This window comes from Protomyctophum bolini, assembly GCF_963924005.1.
Source record: "Protomyctophum bolini genome assembly, chromosome: 19".
In the NCBI taxonomy this organism is placed as follows: Eukaryota; Metazoa; Chordata; class Actinopteri; order Myctophiformes; family Myctophidae; genus Protomyctophum; species Protomyctophum bolini.
In genome coordinates this window covers 21,190,192-21,209,661 of record NC_137880.1, presented here as the reverse complement: position 1 = coordinate 21,209,661, position 19,470 = coordinate 21,190,192, and the positions used below count along the sequence as shown (strand labels likewise).

Below are 19,470 nucleotides of genomic sequence, written 5' to 3'. Positions count from 1 at the left end.
TTTTTTATTTAGTTCAGATACATTTTTTATTTATATTATTATTATCTTTTTTTATTCTTCTCTTTTTCCACTTTTAGTTTTCGTTAGTTTGTTAGATTTCATTAACTATACCGGTAATTTAGTTGAGTGAGTAATCTCCATATGGTGTATATGGACAACTAAAGCCTGATGTATACTTAGTTGCAGTCCATTGTCGCACAACAAAAACAATCGGTCTCCATGTTCATAATAACACATTGTCACCTGCTATTTATTTGTGGTGTGTAGTGTGTGCATGTGTTTACTGGTCCTAACCTGCCATGCTGCTGGTAACCATGTCCAGTTTGTGTATGGGTTCTTTGTCAGAGCTGTAGCTGATGGTGAACTCTGTTGACTGGTGCCTGGCAAATGGTTGCTTGATCTGTTTCCAGCAACCTGGATCAACACAGAATACACAAGAAACAGTGTTATCCTAACAGGTACAAAATGCCCCAAAAATGACTTAAAAAGTAGTTAAAGTAAAGATCTCTCTCCAACCTGTTTTCTCCTCAGAAGAACCATAAGAATGATCCTTGTTCTGTTTCCTAAGGCAGAGAAATTAAATAAAAAACACAAGAGAAAATAAATCAGATCAGAGGGTCGTGTGTATACTATACTATGTGTGTGTGTGTGTGTGTGTGTGTGTGTGTGTGTGTGTGTGTGTGTACGTACTTGTGGAGCATTTTAAACAGGCAGATTCCAGTCAATAGCAGCACCACCGACAGCAACGTGGGAACGATGATGATGGCTAGTTTCACTGTAACAAACACAAGAGATTGCTATTGCACACACACACACATGCACTTATGACACACACACACACACACACACACACACACACACACACACACACAGTACCTATGTCTACATGGAGGGGCACTGGTTGAGTGTCCTGGCCAGGTACCAGAGGCTTGGGTTTGGTTGGCTGAGTTCCTAACGTCTGGTGAGATGATATGTTGACTGATGACAGAGGGTAGGGTAGGGTGGAGGGTGAGAGGGAGTTCAACAAAGTTTACACACACACCTGCGCCATTTATGTATACTCCCACAAAAATGAATAAAATAAAAACGCTAAACACAGCAAGCCTTGAAAAGGTAAGATATAACGAAAAAGGCTGGCAAGAGGAGAACAGGGGGTGGCGAGTGATGGTAGTCAATGAGTTAATAACACTTACAGAAGTAAAGTAAAAGTGCAAGCAAACTCATTTACTTTACAAAAACAAAGAAAGCACCAAAATGTCTACTTTTGAACTATATTTTTTAGAATCTGATCTCAGGTCAAAATGGGTTAATGTCTCAATAGAAAAGCAGGCAGACTATGTATGTCCAAACACCACTGTTGTGTTAGTTATAGTTCGTTAACATACTATACTTCAAACATGCTGATGCACAATTTGGATCACTGACATTTTAAAACGTGTACTGTACTGTATGTAATTGCACAGGTCAGAAATAGACACACACACACACCTACCTATGTCTACATGTAAGGGCCCAGGTTGAGTGTCAGCTAACGTAGGCTTAGATTTGGTAGGCTGCGTCTCTACCATCATCTGAGTTGACACGTTGGCTGATGGGAAAAGAGCCACAGGTAAGTCCATTACTCGAACAAAGTTGAGGAATCAATGCACAAGTGTATCAAAAATCGAATTACATTGACCGTGAGCATGACTATATGTTGTGTTACCTCTGACATTGGTACAACCAAGTACCTCCACCCTCATGGCAATGTGCTGGTCCCAGGAGAGAGGGATGAGGCGGAGATATCGCGCCACAATAGACGGATGGAAGTTGTTCCTTGTTTGGTGGAGACTGTCCTGGTTTCCTTCAAAATCCTTAAGTTGGTAAGAGGGAGTAAGAGTAAGAGAGGGAGAGAGAAAGAATGTGAGAGAGAGACATAGAAAGCTTGATGATATGGGGACTTTCCTGTGGTCCGACTTCCCGTTAGTTCGACCATGCATTAAGGTTGGCGAACATGCGCTGCTCCCGTGCTTGCGGTTATGTTTAGAGAGGGTTAGAGGGTTAGTAAGTTTAGTAATGGTCGAACTATGCGGTATAAGGCCTCACTCACACCTTTCGATCTAGCATACAACATTGATGCATGCTAGATGCATGCTAGATGTAAACAAAGGGTAAGTGCATTTCCAATGGAAGTCACATGGTTTGACACAACATTTTTGTTGTACTGCTTTCGGCTGTGTTTCGACTGCCCCCCTCCCCCTCGTACAACAAAAATGTTGTGTCAAACCATGTGACTCCCATTGGAAATGAATTGTGAGCTTGCATCAGTAAATAAGTCTCATGCATCAGCTATACATCAATCTGTTGTGCACGTGTAAGTCAGGCCTAAGACTGAAATATGCATCTATTTACTATAACTTTGAACGTTGCTATGGCAAACAAAAACGTTTACTTTTTTTAATAGAATTGTTAATCAACTAATTTAATTAGTGCTTTGTGTAATTGGAATTGACACAGTACATGTTGTCCCTGCAGCAATTTTAAATTTGGAATTGACCTGGCAAAAACAACACACATTGTAACATTGACCTGGCAAACAACACACATTGTAACATTGACCTGGCAAACAACACACATTGTAACATTGCAGTATTGAGCAGTGAGCTCACCGTAATGTTATTTTGAGCCCAAACTCTCCAGCGACTCCTCTCTTTCAACTCAATCCTGTACGTTTTGACGTAATAATGTGTCTTCATCCATGAGGAACCCATGGTGATGATACCTGAGAAGAAGTTAAATACAACATGCTCAGACTGATACAGTATATGGGATAAAGATTCATATAAATATACAAATAGTGACAAATACCTCACAGGAATGACCAAATAAATTATTATTATTATTATTACTATTATTAATGATGTGCTCCCAAAAATCCCAAGCCACACCTGGTCTCATCGCACATCTCTTGGGAACCACTGGTCTACAGTAGGTTTATCTGCTTTTTAATTTGAACGTTGAGATGTGTGTTGAACTTGCTCTGTAATGATGAAAAGGTACAACCAGCACCACATATCTGGGCTACATGCTCTCAGTCAGACATAATCCACCACATATCTGGGCTACATGCTCTCAGTCAGACATAATCCACCACATATCTGGGCTACATGCTCTCAGTCAGACAGAATCCCGAGATAGTCCCGAGATTCCTTGTGAAGCCCCGCGGAAGCATGAGTGTGTGTCACAGAGCGCATGTTCGGGTCTGATAAGTCCCGGGAAAGATGCGCTGTGATTGGCCAGTAGTCACTTGAGTGGCAGCGTGACGTAGTGTGCCGTCCACTCTTCCCGTCAACACACATGGCTCCAACCAACTGCAGGCATCTCTTTTTTTAAATATCTATGGTCTCAGTCAGACAAGCCGGCAACCAATCGCATCGATATGCTTGATTGGAAAGTTCAATTCAACTACATTGTACTAAATCACAAGTTATCTCAACACACTTTACATTCGTTGCTGTCGGGAGGCTCAGGAAACCAACCCAACTTTATTTATTTTACTATACATCTTTATCCCACGATTTTGCAACCCATTTTTTCACCCAGTGTCAATTATCTAATGTAATCCTGGGCGCTACACTTCCTCTGCCAACCTGGGGAGGGCAGCGGACTGACCTCATGCTTCCTTCTATGCATGATGAGTCCAAGCTGCTTCTTTTCACCTGATAGGAGGGAGTTTCCCCGGCTGGACGTAGCGCGTGGAAGGATCACGACATTCCATCCAGTTCCTTTCCCCTCTATCAGGTTGGCCAGGGGGAGGTAGTTTAGAGACCAGGATTACTGCATGTTTTGTGTGAGGTACTACCTACCCTAAGGGACACAGGGAGAACATGCAAACTCAACACAGAAAGGCCCTTTCACCAACCTCGGATATGGGCACTGATGACGTGGAGGCAAGAACACGCCCACAGCGGGAATCGAACCCAGGACTTTCTAGCTGTGAGGCGACAGCATTACCAACTGTGCCACCGTGCCCTCTCCCAAATCCATTCTTGAGGTTTTTAATTGTTTTGCAAAAATCTGTGCTATTGAACACCCTTTACATCAGTGTGTTGGTTAGGAAAAAAAAACAAATTAAAGTAGTTAAAAGCGCGTCGGACAAAACCTCTTAACTCCATTGGACCATCAAACTGTATGCTAAAGCAGCTAACTCCACCACTTCTCCCCATCTCATGAAAGTAATTGACAATATATAAAGTCGCAATAGCAACTTTGATGAGGCAGTATTGCTTTGTTTAAAAAAAATGTTTTTCTTCATTTCCTGAATTCTTTTACATTTTGGAGTTCGGTGGTTTCTTCTCAACAGCACAGCAGAGAAATAGAGCAGAGACCCAACATCGTCCCACCTTGAGAAAGCTTTTTTTGCGATGGTGGCAACGAAAAACGTAATAACTAATAATAAATAAAGGACGCGCTAGTAATAGCACAGGGAACATAACTAAAAGCAGCAGATAGATCCTCTGGTTAAGATGAAGCACACTCTACACTACAGGAATGTTGAGAGCTGAGTGAAGAGTCATAAAGTCAGCAAAAAGCAGACTAATCACCATGGAGACAGACTGTCAAAGCGCTAACGTGTCATCATGTCACATTATATGGAATTATGAGTAGACGATTTACACCAGTCATTATGTCAAATTCTGGTCATGTTTGAAAATGAATTTCGAGCTCAAAGCACCGAAACCGTGTCTGGGATTACTTGCAGTAGCACTGTGTGCGTGTCTGTGTGTGTGTGTGTGTGTGTGTGTGTGTGTGTGTGTGTGTGTGTGTGTGTGTGTGTGTGCGTGTCGGTGTGTGTGTGTGCGCGTGCATGATCTGCCCTCTTTACCTTAACCCAGGGTCATTCCTAGCCCCAAAGCCTATTATCAGTGATTCCCAAACCTTTTAATGTCAAGGACCCACAGTTTGGTATGCATTAGGTCAGGCCATGGACCTCCATAACTCTCAGAGTTAAAGACCCATACCCATAAGGGTCCATTTGTTTCTTAACTATCAATCATGTAACTGGGGACCCCCTTGGAACTCTTGAGAACCTCTGCCTTATACATTTGTAATTGTTATTTCCTTTAAAACCTAATTATTGAATTTCTGTATATAAAATTAGTGCATTTTAACTCACACAGATGGTGTAAGGATGTTCAAAGAGCATTTAAACAATATTATGATTAAGGTATGCAGTCTTGAGAAGTTCCATAAATCTACTGTACTGTATATGGCATTGTATAAAAACATCTTGTGGCATGTAGCTTGTATAAAACATTTAAAATCTAATCTAAGGGCCCAGATGGTTAGCTCAACCGTCTGGGCACCTAGGCTGCTGCTATGAGGGTTCGACTCCCGATCCCGACAGCCTTTGCCGTGTGTCTCCCCCCCCCCCCCCCCCCATCTCTCTCCCCATTTCCTGTCAGACTACTTTCATCCTATCAATAAGGGCAGAAAAAGCCAAAAAGAAATCTAAAAAGTCAAAGAAAGTGTTCTGTGTGGAGTTTGCATGTTCTTCCCGTGTAGGTACCCTCACAAAAAACATGCAGTTATCCTGGTCTCTAAACTGCTTCCCCCTGGCTAGTCGGGGCGCCTGATGGAGGGGAAAGGAACTGGTTGGAACTTGGAATAACATGTTCCTTCCACGCGCTACGTCCAACCAGGGAAACTCTCCCCTGTCAGGTGTAAAGGAGCAACTTGGACACTCAGGCATGAAGGAAGCAAGTCCGTTGCTCTCTCCATGTCCCCTAGAGTGTAGAGCCCAGGATCACATTAGATAATCGACACAGGTGAAAAATGGGTGACAAATCATGGGATAAAAAATAATAATAATATATATATAAAATAAAAGATGTATTGCAAGGATTCATGTAGCTCTGGTCCATAGCTCTAATGCGTTGCATTTAGAGCCATGTTACTCTCGACTTCCGGCGCTCGCATGAATGCAGATCAGCCTCTCATCTTTAGCGTAAATAAAAATAACGTTTTTGCTACTCACCAAAACAAAGGCGGGTTGTGTCATTAGAAAGCCTCTCTGAGCCCCCCACCACACGTATAAACGGTACTTTTTGGCCAGAAAGGGATTTTTTTTTTCACCGGAGGAAAAATATTCTCTATGAGGCAATTCTCTGGGCAATATTGGTAGAAGGCGCAGTGGAGTAACTAAAGTTTTTTCCTAGTGGAAACAATTAAACAAAATCCCCTTTTGGCCGAAAAGTACCGTTTATACATGTGGTGGGGGGCTCAGAGTGCTTCCACTAAGGAAAGTAGGCCTTCTAATGGCACAACCCGCCTTTGTTTTGGGGAGTAGCCAAAACGTTATTTTTATTTACGCTAAAGACGAGAGGCTGTCTGCATTCATACGAGCCTCGGAAGTCGAGATTAACATAGCTCTAAATGCAACGCATTAGAGCTATGGACCAGAGCTAGGATTCATGTAATAACAATAAATGAATATTGGACCAACCAATTGCCGTCCAGGATTGATTGATTTACTTCTTTTTTTTAATCGACAGAAACAAATATTCAATTGTTCACAGGATAACACAAAATGCATGAGGGCTTATTTCCATAGTGGTCCTATAAAATAAAGGCCCATTTTATAATCCCCTTCTGTCACACAAGGCTGAGCAGGGCTGACTTCAGTCACAACAACGCACATTCCACTCAAAGTGATGTTCCTCTGTGACTGTGAACTTCTCCCACTGAAGGACAAAACCCTTCATTGTCCATTACATGTTCCTGTGTAGACAATCAATTAAAGCAACCGAGGATGCGGTGACCACGTGCACGCACACACGCACTGCTCAAAACTATCATTCTGGATTCAGGCTTATATTTAGAAAGGTCTTTGTGAGGGCCCTCTCTTGTTTGACCAGAACGCAACACAGAGAAGCATTCTGTCGATTTTAAGCTGTGCTGATACTGCTGCCTACTGTATGTATGTGTGTGTGTGTGTGTGTGTGTGTGTGTGTGTGTGTGTGTGTGTAAGGAATGCATCTTTACAAGTATAATTACCCCCGCTCTGTTCAACTTTCACATGCGCTCTGCTGCAATTTTACCCCTTACTTTGCTTTTCTTGTCTGTAACCCTCTCGCCATTCTTTGGTATGATTTATACTTCAATGCGAATCGTGTGTACATAAAGTATAAATCAGGCTTTCCTTTGTCTTCAATCATAATTGAACTCAGGTTTATCTCTTTCTGGGACAGAGTCTGCTGTAATGTCCGTTCCACTTTTTATTTTGCTTTATTAAACAGGTACAGTAAACTAGGTTAAATACTCTGAGTCAAATGAACATCCACAGTATTAATTCAACTTCATTTATTTTTGCACACATGTATGACATGTAGCATAGAAACAATGTTTGATTTGGCTAAAGTAGTAAACTGAACTGTTTGTGTGACCCAACTGACTCTCAGGCCAGGACTCGACAGGAATGGTCAGTAATCCACTCAAGGCATTCTTTAGTAACTTAAAGGGGGAGAAAAGACAGAAAGAAAGAGAGACTGGGCTGGGGGTGTATTGAAATGCTTAAACTATGACCACCTGCTTTTAATTACTGCTGGAGAAGAGAAAGCTAAACGTGAGTCTTTCCTCTGATGCCAGAATGCTTCGTAAAGAAACCCTTGTTAGTGGGTGAACTGGAACAGGAAGATGGTGGGGACACGTGCCAATTCAACGCCACCACGAACTCAACTCGGCAAAAACATCTGGTACGAAGCGTGCTAGTTCACAGCATCTCGCAAGCCTACATGTGCTCTTAGCATTCTCACCAACACTCTCCTTTCCTGCCCATGAGCCAGTCTATGCCTCATCTTTCCCTGCTTTCTGCCCTATCTCTTTCTACATGAGGTAGAAAGTACAAAGATGAGCACAGTATAGTAAGGTTTGAGTATGGCAAAATCTTGAATTACCAAAGTGTAAAACCTTACTCTATTTTTCAACCTGATGTCTAACAATTTTTATTTATTTATCGGAAAATAGCAGATATACTGTCTGTACATATTCACAATACCACTGCGTCTCGACATGTTGTGAGCTGGTAGATTGGCTATGTATGTGGAACGCCGTACTACAAAATATAAAGTAGGCTTAGAGGTTTGCAGCAGGGTAGTGTTGTATTTACCAGTGACTCTCTTCTTCTCGCCGAGGTCCAGCTGAAGCCAAGGCAGCGCATCGTTTTGCTTTGCCTCCCAGAGCACAGCTGCTGACGCTCCCCTCTCAGCCTCACCGAGCGAAGCAGCCATCCAGTCTGCCGTGTGCGTCTGGGACCTGCTGCTGGTGGTGTTGTTGGCCGGCCAGGTGGAGAGCTGCTGCCAGGTACTGCCATTGATGGCTACAGGCCTCAGAGCGGACTCCTTCTTACACTCTGGATGAATGGAAACGGGATAGACGTTTAGTTGAAGTTTCTTTCTCTGACAATCTTTTGCCATTCTGTCTTTATTTATTTGCTGCCGGGCACAAACCTTGTATCTCCCTATTTTTAATTGTATTATTTTTACATAAACGGATGCCCTATTTTATACTTCATACTGTACGTCATACAGGTATGACAGTGTCGTGCAACATTAGCGAAAAATCTAATCTAAATGCTCACAACATTTCACCTGTTGTGGGCTTGCAGATCTGTTGTTTTATATAATTTTTGAGGGGTGCTAGCCCCTCCTATACACAGGTTAAATGTTTGTCTTTAGTTCAATGTTTGTATTGTAAACGCATTGACAATGAAGGGAACATTTACGTCCTAATGTGTCATTTACGTCATATTGTCTCTTTATTGTTAATGGCGTTTAATGTTTGTGTTGGCACCGTTTGTTTTCACCATTACATCACCTAATCAACATGAGTTAGACTTTAATATATCAGCTCCCCTCACTTCACACAGGTGTGATTTTTTTAATACATTTTACTATGGACATTTATTAGAGAGATGACTTCCGTACACCCGGTTTAGATTTCAGCAGGTGCGTAGGTCCTATAGCAGAGCAGCAACTATGGAGAAGGAGGGAGACCCGCACACCGCCACGTGCTGGTTCAAGATAATTGTTTATTTAAGAGTCATAGCAACGTTTCGGCCTTTCGGCCTTGGGACATTTAAAAAATATGTTTGAAATGTTTTTTCCATTTCCTGAAAATTTACGGCTTTGGGTATACAGTACAAGGTTTACACAGACAGCGACTTTGTTACAAGAGAAAACATAGTACCATCAAGTGCTTCTTTGTTTTGTTTTCTGGTCGTCACACAACCTCTCAATGGCAAAGACTAAAGCCATTGTCTTTCTAAAGGCCGTCCTTCACGTTTGTATTTGATGAACATAACATAGTAAGGTGTGGGAGTCAGGCAGTGGCCAATTACAGCAAGCGTAATTCACTGTAGTAGAAGAGAGGGTTTAAACCCCGCAGCTACGTTGAGTCCGCCTACAGGAAATACGTAAGCTGCGACCATGAGACCCGTTTCTGAATTCGTCTATAGGCATAAAGGGTGAGGACCTCAAGTGCAACTCTCAAGCCAACTATGAGATAACATAAATTATCTCATAGTCTTAACAGCCCATCCTCACTGCCAGCAATGCAAGCAATCGAGAGAGAAAAGTAATTAAAGATGAGTTTTTTTTATATTCCTATTTCTACGTTTGTGTACCACACTTAATGGAACATAATGTTCCACACAAGAAATGGATGTGATTGTGAGGCCTTGTACACACACACATTGGACGAACATTCTTGTTCCTTCTGCGTTTCATGGCCGCCTCAATGCTTTTCAGATGGAAGTCACGTGGTTTGACCAAACACTTGTGTTTGATGGGGGGAGGGGGGCAATCAAACACAAGTGTTTGGTCAAACCATGTGACTTCCATTGGAAAAGCATTGAGGAGGCCATGAAACACAGACGGCACAGAGCATGTTCGTCTGATATGTGTGTACAGGGCCTCAGAGTTGGTAGAAGCAGTACTGATGAAATCCTGTCTGGCACACAGATGGTGATGTGTCTCAACATCTCCCATCTCTCACAGGGGAAAAGGGAATGCTTCCGAGACAGAGCGCCGTTTCCCAAACACTGGGTCGGGCGGGCCCATTTTGATGGGTTGCGAGTAACTTTCCCTTTATTTTTCGTTTTCCTAGTTTAATTTTATTAGTTAAAAAGAAAAAATAAATCTAATCCCCCAAAAATGTTCAGAAATCAAAAACGAATTAAAATGTTTTAATGTTTTCACTAGTTTGGGTGCTGAGGAGACATAACATTTCCCTTTAGGTTCTTGAGCTAAAAGGTTTTGAGCGTGAATGTCATAAAACACAGTATCTGTGTGTGTGCATGCGTAAAGCAGTGTATACATCTCAACAGGCCAGTGTGTCATAGGGTTTAGAATTAGGGTTACAATTAAGCTTAGGTAAGGTAAGTTCAGGTTCAGGTTAGGCATGTGGTATAATTTTAAGTTTATAGTCTGATTATGGTTAAAATAAAGGGATTAATGTAGCCAAATGGAAGGCCCAAGAAAAGTGTGTGTGTGTGTGTGTGTGTGTGTGTGTGTGTGTGTGTGTGTGTGTCTACACGCATAGTCAAATCCATGTACATTTTGTGTGTGTGTGCATGTGTGTCTGTGTCGGTGTACACGTCTGTGTGCGAGTGTGAGCACACTCATGTGCCTATTTGCTAGAGGTAATGCTCTAAAGGGCCTGTTGCACTCAAATGACCATAAGAAAACAAAACAGGAGATAAAGACTTTCCCGTGATGCTAGAAATAGATAATAGTGCCACACCTTTAATCTTCCTAAAACTTCTCTAAACCCATTAAAACCGGGAAAGCATCCGTGTCATTTTAGACATCATAGAGCGCTACTTTGTGGCACACAATGAGCTTGTACATCTGCTATTTCTTTTTAATCTGGCAAATGTGTGTCTGAATGTCTTCATATTTATTTACTCAAGTCTTTGCTTGAAGTAGACATTTAGTAGAATCCGCTCAGGTCTTAATGGGTTAATTTACACTGCAAGTATTGAAAAGTACTTCCCTTTCCACACCTGTCTGTAACATTACCTGACAAACAACCTTGAGGTGCCGAGTGTGGTTTAACACTAACCTGGTAATAGTCATGTTTCATGTGGTTTAACACTAACCTGGTAATAGTTATGTTTCATGTGGTTTAACACTAACCTGGTAATAGTCATGTTTCATGTGGTTTATAACACTAACCTGGTAATAGTCATGCACCGGCCAGGTTCTTTTCATAACCCCGCCCGCCACGGGACCAAACGCGCCCCACAAAACAATATATGAATCAACGACCCGCCCTGCTACATTAGTTTATTTTATCTTGACGAAGATATTTTGTTATCTAATGTGTCTGAATGTCCTATAGCTGAGAATATTCGTGGCGATTTGTGACTAATATCATCACTGGAACATAGCACATCTTTAACACAGTGACCAAGGAAGACAAATCCATTCTTACCGTTGGAGATGAATGTGAAGAGGCTGTCTGACAAGGAGCCGCTGAGAGAGGAAGGAGACAAATAGTGAGAGGCATGTTATCCATCAAGGCTGAAACAATCGCCATGGCAATGATGGAGTTATGGCCACAGGACAGTGGCAAGGGAAGAAGCATCCCTTTCTCTTTCTCTCCGTCCTTTCCTTTTCTGCTCTGTTGTCCTCTTACCCTCCCTTCTGGGAACAAATCGATCAAACCCATTACTTTTTTAACCCATATGGAGACCATTTAAACTAGATTTGAAGTGCATATGTTTTTCTTTTGTATTTAGACAGAGATGGTGAAAGGGAGATACTAGGGGGATGCCATACTGTGTGTCGTAGGCTCAATATGTCAGTTTGTCACCTCCCCCTTTACATTCAATAGATCCCGTGATCTTTTGTGACCAGATGTTATTTCTTGGGGTCTAGTCGGACTATAGTAAATGATAATAAATAAATTGAATTAATAATAAATTAATTAATAATAAAAAAATACATATTTGGCCACTTGTTCGAATGCCCCCACCCCTCTGTCTAAAATCGTTCAAACGAAAGAAAGCAGCAAATGAAAAAAAAAAGAACACTCATCTTTTACTTTCTAATATCAACGGAACATGAACCTTGGTTGAAAAAAAAACAGTTGTCCTTTAAAGCCTTTCCTGGATTTGATGCTCTTCAAACAGCCAATCAAATGTGGAGATTTCATTTTTGATGTGATGATTACAGAGGCAGGGGGATCTAAAAGCCTTTATGAGGTGAAATCTTTCTTTGTAAAAGTCATCTCATTTGAACCACAAAGACGCACACACCTAATCCTGAATACACACATCCTGGGCTTCTTTCAAATCAGATAATGACAGGTGTTGTCACATCATTCCCTCTCACTGCCTTCTTCTTGTCACTCTTCATGTACCAGCCGACACCTTATCAAGTAACGCTTTGGGTAAATATCCTCTCTTCCAGTCCATGGAGATGGATGAGAGCAATCAGAACCCATAGCTTCTCAATGAGGAAGTCAGCGGTCCAACTTGTCCAAACAGAACAAGCCCCCACCCACCCAGTGTTCCTGAATTCTATACATACCAGGCAAAACATTCAACCATTAAGAACATTATGTATGTTGTCCTTGGTGTTTTTTTTGTAAATTAATGCCCTATTTCACCATCATACAACAATATGACAGAGAAGTAGCAAAGAAAAATAGCAGATCTAAAAGCTCAAAACAGGTCATGATGTGATGTGTTCTGAGCTGGTAGATCTGCTATTTTTTACCCTTTTAAATTCTTATCTTGGACATACTGTAGGTCAAAATAGATGAACATTTGGCAACAATAGCCAAACACTCTGGTTAGATAACTGTAAGCAAATAGATATGGTTAGACACAGTGGGCACCACAGGTCAACAAAGTTATGTGGTTAAAGTGAATATTTCACTCCTGATTTTAAGATTGTTATGACAGTTGTCTGCATAAATGTGTTCCTGCTAGGCTGGGGTAAAAGCAGCCAGACAGGGAAAAGCAGAAAACAAAATCTCAAAGACAAGCCCAACTTGTCCCGACACAACAGGCACCAACGTTGCCAGCATTTCACACATACCGGCTGGGTGGTTACAGTTAAAACATCGTGTTCTGACACAGCCGTCAGCACAGGGCAACATGGAGATAGAGGGGAGTCTAATGTACTGCAAAGCTGGACACACAAGACAATGACACAGTGACTACATTTTGACAAATTACAATTTGAATGTAGTATGTAATTTATTTGTGATTCATCATCTTGGGGCTGGATCTCTTTGGAAAATGTAGGACAATCTCTTTGTACCGATTATGATTGCATGATTCCTCGGCTACATTGTAAATGAAGGCCTGCCCCTTAGTTGTACCCCCAGTTTAAATAAAGGTTATGATGATGACGATTGTTAGATAGAAATAAAGGTTATGATGATGACGATTGTTAGATGTACCCAGGTTTGGCTACAATACATCATTAATATTCAGACAATATTTTTGACAGTTACATTTATTACGCTGTGTAAATTAAAAGTGGCACATAGTTAGTCTTGAAAATATCATCCTTTTGTTAGATGATGGCAGCAGCTGTAAAACGTATAATTTATGGAGGAAAACAAACCCTCTCTAGTCACAGCTCCCACTTGTGAAATGTATTTATGAGAGGAAGTCTCGCGTTGATGTGATTATCTTCAAAAATGCAGCAGCACTGACAGCTCTGAGATTAATAACTCCAAGTTCATTGAGGTTAATGCAATGAAACAATGAAGAGGCATTCTCCTTGCATAGACAACAGCAGCTGACATGAACTCACTTATAGAGGGCCAGATTAATGAGAGTAAGTGATTAATGGCTGATTAATGAGCAACATCTTTGTGCCCAGGGGGTTACCAGTGGAAACCAGACACTCCCATGTGACAGTGCAAGTGAGCGTGACAGTAATTGGTTGGTGGTCTTTGGCTTCTTGTGGAATAAACCTTTTCCCCTTCAGGCGGCAACACAAAAATGAAATGGAAAGGATTTAAATCAAGGTTATGCGGGTAACCACACATCATAATGACTCCAGGCTTCTTCTTTTTTTCAAAATCATGTCACAACTGTACAGAGTCAGAATGATTTGTCATATGACCTTCCATGACATCTGAGGCCATGGTTTGATATCCATCACTTATTAACTTACATTTGCATATATAAATACTAATGTGCTTAAAAAGACCTCCCCCATTGAACTGCAGAGACAGTTTGAGTGATGCTCTTTGAGGTTTGAAACCAATTACGTCTCTGGTACGTTGTCATGTAACTGCCGTGTGCCTTCATTACACCAACAACGGGCACATGTGCACAGTATCACACACAGTACACAGTCAATAAAAAAGGAAGAGCTGCAGAAATCGATTCCTTTACCATCCTAATGTCTGTCTTAGATATAAATCGTGGTCATTACAGGCCAGACAGGCCTGTGGTGGAATGCTCACCCTAGTGTTGTAAAGGACTTTGGGGACAGAGACAGAGGGACCGCTGACCATGACCCTGAGACACACAACAAAACCAACAGGGCATGATAGATGATGTCTGCAGTGCTACTTAAGGCCCATGTAGGAAATGCATTGCTTTATAAGGTCCTATTCTTCTCATTGAAGAGACTTACTTTTTTCCTTCTTTAAGATCACTGCCACAAAAGGATTGGACCTTGGGCTACAAAATAAAACTTGAGTATGAAAGTAAATCAAATATTCTTATTTTAAAAGCACACGTGACAATGTCAGTGAAATATATATCCCTGCACAATTTGTTTGTTGATTCATCTTGATCCTGACTATGGGTCCAACAGAATGTAATTTATTTGGTTTATTTATTCCATTAATTTAGTGGCGTATATATTTTTTATTTTAGGTTATACTTGTACATGTAACTAACAACTTCTGTCAATGTATAAATGTAAAATAAATCTGCTGTCGGGAGAAACCACCTTTCCTGAAAATGCAGAAAACCTTATATTTTTTTAAATGATGCAATACTGCCTCATCAAAGTTGGTATTTGTGACTTTATATATTGTCAATTTCTTGCATGAGACAGTTTGAGGGTCCAATGGAATTAAGGTTTTGTCCAAAGCACTTTATAATACTTTCATCCGGTTTTTTTAACCAACACACAGGCATAAAGGGTGTTCAATACTCACTCTTTGGACTGGACACCGTTGGCTTTGGTGGCGGGGTAGTGGCTCTGGCCTTTGTGTGTCTCCACAGACACCCATCCGCCTGTCTCATCCTGAATCACCCCAGCATGGACCGCTGCCTTGCACAGCACAGAGGTCTGCAAGACAGACAGAGACAAAGGTGAGGACAGCGGGTGGAACAGGCAGATAGGAATATACACAAGGCGAACACTACACAACCTCATTTGAGCTTGTTTGAAAGATTCAAATCTGACATTATGCATTCTGAATTGGGTACACTTTTGCGTGGAAAAAGGCACACTGCTATCTCATTCATCCAGGCCGACAATGACTATAATTACAATGTCAAGAAAGAATGCCAGACATTCTGTCTTGCTGGTGTGCTGTGAAGGAAGGCAGTGCTTAGTTGGGGAACATGGGATCTTTGCACTAACTACCTCCAGGAAAATCAGTCTAGGGCTAGGCCCACCCTGTAGGCCAAATAAAGAGTCTTCAGTGTCTGCAGGAGGTAGGGGAGGGGATACTTTGGACAGATTTTTAAAAGCCAAGAGGTCTTTCATACCACATATGCCTGTACCTGCTTTAAGCCTTGACCTGGAATTTTACCAATGCTCATCCAACAGATATTGCACTTTTAGCACTTTCTTGTGTGATCCTACAACACAAATGTCTTTCTGGTGTCTGTCTACTGAACTCAGATCAATGATTTCCAAAGGTGGACAATCAAGTTTGGAGTTGTAAAAAACAACAACATTGTTTGAATGTATTAATTGTCTATTCCATTAACCCAACTGTTATTGTTTAGCATTCTTTGTTTGAGCTCTATCATTAAATAATGAAAAGTGAAAAGTAGTATACTGCGGGTCTTCAGCCAAAAACGGTTCAAGACATTTTCTGTATGCCTTGCATAACTCCTTCACACATCTGCAGATTGCTGGTGGGACATGAGGATGCTAGTTTATAGTCATAAATGTTTACAATTAGCCATAAATGTTTACAAAACCGGAAGTGAAGTGGCCGGCGCAGATTATTTAATTAATAGGACAGAGAAATCTCATTGCACTTGGAACTTGGAATGCTTTTTCGAGTTTGTATTTCTGATAAGTACAGTGTATATAGAGAAGTTCACTGTAAAGAGATGGGAAACACAGAAAGAGAGTACAGGAGGGACATGCAGAAAATGGTCCAGCCGGCTGGGTATCGAGGAACCTGGGACTCGCTATCAGGTATTACAGCCCATGTGGTATGCCCCAATTGCCCCATAGCCATGTGGCTATCGGGTCGCCCCAGGGGATGCATTTATGGTAGGTGGAATCTGGTGAAATCACTCTTTAGGCTAGGATTAGGTTTAATGGTCTAGACCTCAATATTTCACAGGTCACAAAATAATTATCCACCATCCACCAATTTGATTGCAAGCAGGGGCAGAAAATGTGTGAGCAAGAGGGTTAAGGACAGAGAGGTTCAAGATAGTCAGAACAAACAGGCAGGCTGGACGTGAAGAGATCTAGATCATCCACTTCTTCATGGTTTTTACATTTATGTAATTTCTTAAATTTGCTTTTGAAAATTTATGAAATTCCTTAGATTTTTCTTCTGAAAAACAAATCTTTTGAAATAAACAAAATAAGTAGCTACTTACTAGCGACCCACAAAAATGTGTCTGTGACCCAAAATAGGGTCCCGACCCATTGTTTAGGAAACTGTGCACCAGACTCATTAACGGAAGCCACAGACAGACAGAGGGCCCCGCCGCCCCAGGTCTCAGACCAGCCTATAAAAGAGTTATCATCGCTAACAGTTGGGCTTACATTTTTATGCAACGTCTGTAAACAGGGCCCCTGTGCTTTATCTGGGGCAGCAGCTGTACTCGGGTCAGACTTAACATGCTGACCTCCCGTTTTATCTGGACCGACAGCTGGCTTGGGGTCAAAATTAACTGCCTCGTTAACTTGATCATTTATCCACGGAATGGCAGACACGAATATACAGCAGTTTAATTACTGGTTGTCTGGCTGGTGGACCACTGCCTTTTACACCGGAAAGCTTGAGTGTGTGATTCCATGTTCCTGATCATGGCCCAACGCCATTGGCTGGACCTACACTAATATATCGATATGAGATATGAGACTAGATATCTTGGATTTTGGATATCAAAATATCTTGATATGTCTTTTCCTGCTTTTAATCAATTAAGAAAGCTCATAATAAAGGTATTTATTAGTCAAAAACATTGTGATATTTGATTTTGTCTATTATCGCCCATCCTATATGACTGAGTAAAATTGATATTGAGTAATATGAAATTAGTAAGTAATATTACTCACTATTTCAGACAGAACGACAGCTGACTGATTGAGAACATGTGACTGCATTTCAATTAACAGTTGAATTCACACTTACTACTAGTACTGATACATGTTCACTGCATATGCCAGTGGTATACTGTAATGATTCAATCATTATGTTGTAGTTACTTAAACAATGGTTTTATTCCACAATACAATACCCATTTCTTGATTACTTCTACACCATTTGATTACAGTTATCTACAGTTGCACAATGTATTCTTGTTTCACTGATTGCATCGTCCGTGTTTGTACTGCACCAGGAATAGCAGTAAAGTGCTTTTGTATTTGCCCTGTAAAGTAGGTTGAAAGAAATGCTTGAACGTTTTGTCTAACGCCATATGCTATTGATTGAGTGCAGATTAACACCTTCTGTTGGTCTAGCAGTAATCTGGGTCAGACCCAAAAGCCTGGACCTTCTAGACAGTACAATAGCCCTTCATCAAAGCCTGGACTGATTGGTGTATAATAGCCACATGCCTCGACAATGGCTGACCCAGCTAGCCAAAGCCCATATGTAAAATATCAAAAGCCTATGGGCAATGGCCATGCTAGTGGCTAAACAATAGCAAAGCTGGAAAATCAATATAGGCCAAGATCATAGCTCTATATAGCCATATGTCAGTGGCTAGATTCCATGGACTCTCTCTCTCTGGGGCTATTGATGAAGAATTCATTAATATTCTTTGCAATAATACCAGAGGGGCTTTTATCGCATTCTCATATCCTTTGGTGTATTTTTACTTAGCCTGGTATCAAAATAACTTACAATACAGTGAAGCATCCATCACATCCCAAGTGTTAAGATTGTTTTAGTCAACAAATCAGTGAAGAGTGTGTGTCCAACGCAAAATATGATTTTCTCTTCACATTTGTCTTTGAATTGATAGGGGGAAAAGTCTGTGGTTTACCCACTTTATTCCTATCAACAAGACCTGAATGTTTTCTATACCAGAACACATTTATCTTTTTCTTTATTTTTTCAATCTGATTACTGTGTACTGCAAACCAAAAAGAGTTGCCCACCCCTGGCCTAGATGTTAGGCATTTGGCTGACTCTCACATGCAACCATACAATGAGCTTCCGTTACCAGGACACCAAAATATAGAAAGTGGGGGCAGTGCCAGTATAACAATAGGGAGAAGAAGAAGAGGTGGCTGACATGCAGGGCGCGCACACACACACACACACACACACACACACACACACACACACACACACAAACGACAATTTCATAGCATGCTCGCAATGTACATTGTGCTGTATTGTCTGTATGTTGTCGTAACAGTGGATTAGTTATAAAATAAGTGACTGCTAAAGACGGTGATTTACGTCGTCCCATGGTCTTTTCAGTGGTTTACGATACATGGCGCTCTTCTCCAACGTATGAATGGTTCTAGGTTTCTAAGCAACGGATACAACCGGAAAGAATTAGCCGGAAGTGAAAAGGCCGTCTGTCTCCATTTGCCTCAATGTAAATAGATTGCATTTATCTCGGATTCTTTTCCCAGTCATGCATTTTTGGTCAAAACAAGCTTTATTCATGGAACAAAACAGATGATCGCGGTTACAGTATCTATTTTCCGGTGGGAAAAAAACGATTGCGCGTAACTGGTTACTTATTTACTTAAATAAGGGTCTTAAATAGAATTCCATGCTAGAAGGCTTTCTTACTTTTATTTGTAGTTGTTACGTCCCCACCAAAGAGGTCCAGGTGTTATTTTGCGCAAAAGTGCATTATTGGCCATATCCCCTAATATAAGCCCTCAATGGGGGATTCGTTTTTGTGCTAATTCGATTGATTTTTGAGCGATTAGCACAACACCCCAATGCCCCATTCAATTCAATGCAATTCAATTCATGTGTTGAAAAATAACATTTTTTGAGGGGTTCTAGCCCATCCTATGCCCAGCTTTGTGTGTCTGTGTGTACCATAATTGTGACGAT

General features: G+C 41.2%; 1 protein-coding gene across 1 annotated transcript in view; it reads right to left on the bottom strand.

The window, feature by feature from the left end:
• The window catches only part of dcbld1 (discoidin, CUB and LCCL domain containing 1), a 34,564-nt gene that overhangs the window by 3,585 nt on the left and 11,509 nt on the right, over positions 1–19,470 (bottom strand). Inside the window, exons 6-15 of the mRNA XM_080790938.1 lie at positions 15,178–15,311; positions 11,473–11,513; positions 8,147–8,389; positions 2,649–2,761; positions 1,706–1,853; positions 1,493–1,588; positions 877–978; positions 691–775; positions 517–563; positions 295–414 (exon numbers count right to left, since the gene is read on the bottom strand). Of these exons, the coding sequence (XP_080647064.1) occupies positions 295–414; positions 517–563; positions 691–775; positions 877–978; positions 1,493–1,588; positions 1,706–1,853; positions 2,649–2,761; positions 8,147–8,389; positions 11,473–11,513; positions 15,178–15,311 (1,129 nt within the window). The remainder of the gene's footprint in view (positions 1–294; positions 415–516; positions 564–690; positions 776–876; positions 979–1,492; positions 1,589–1,705; positions 1,854–2,648; positions 2,762–8,146; positions 8,390–11,472; positions 11,514–15,177; positions 15,312–19,470) is intronic.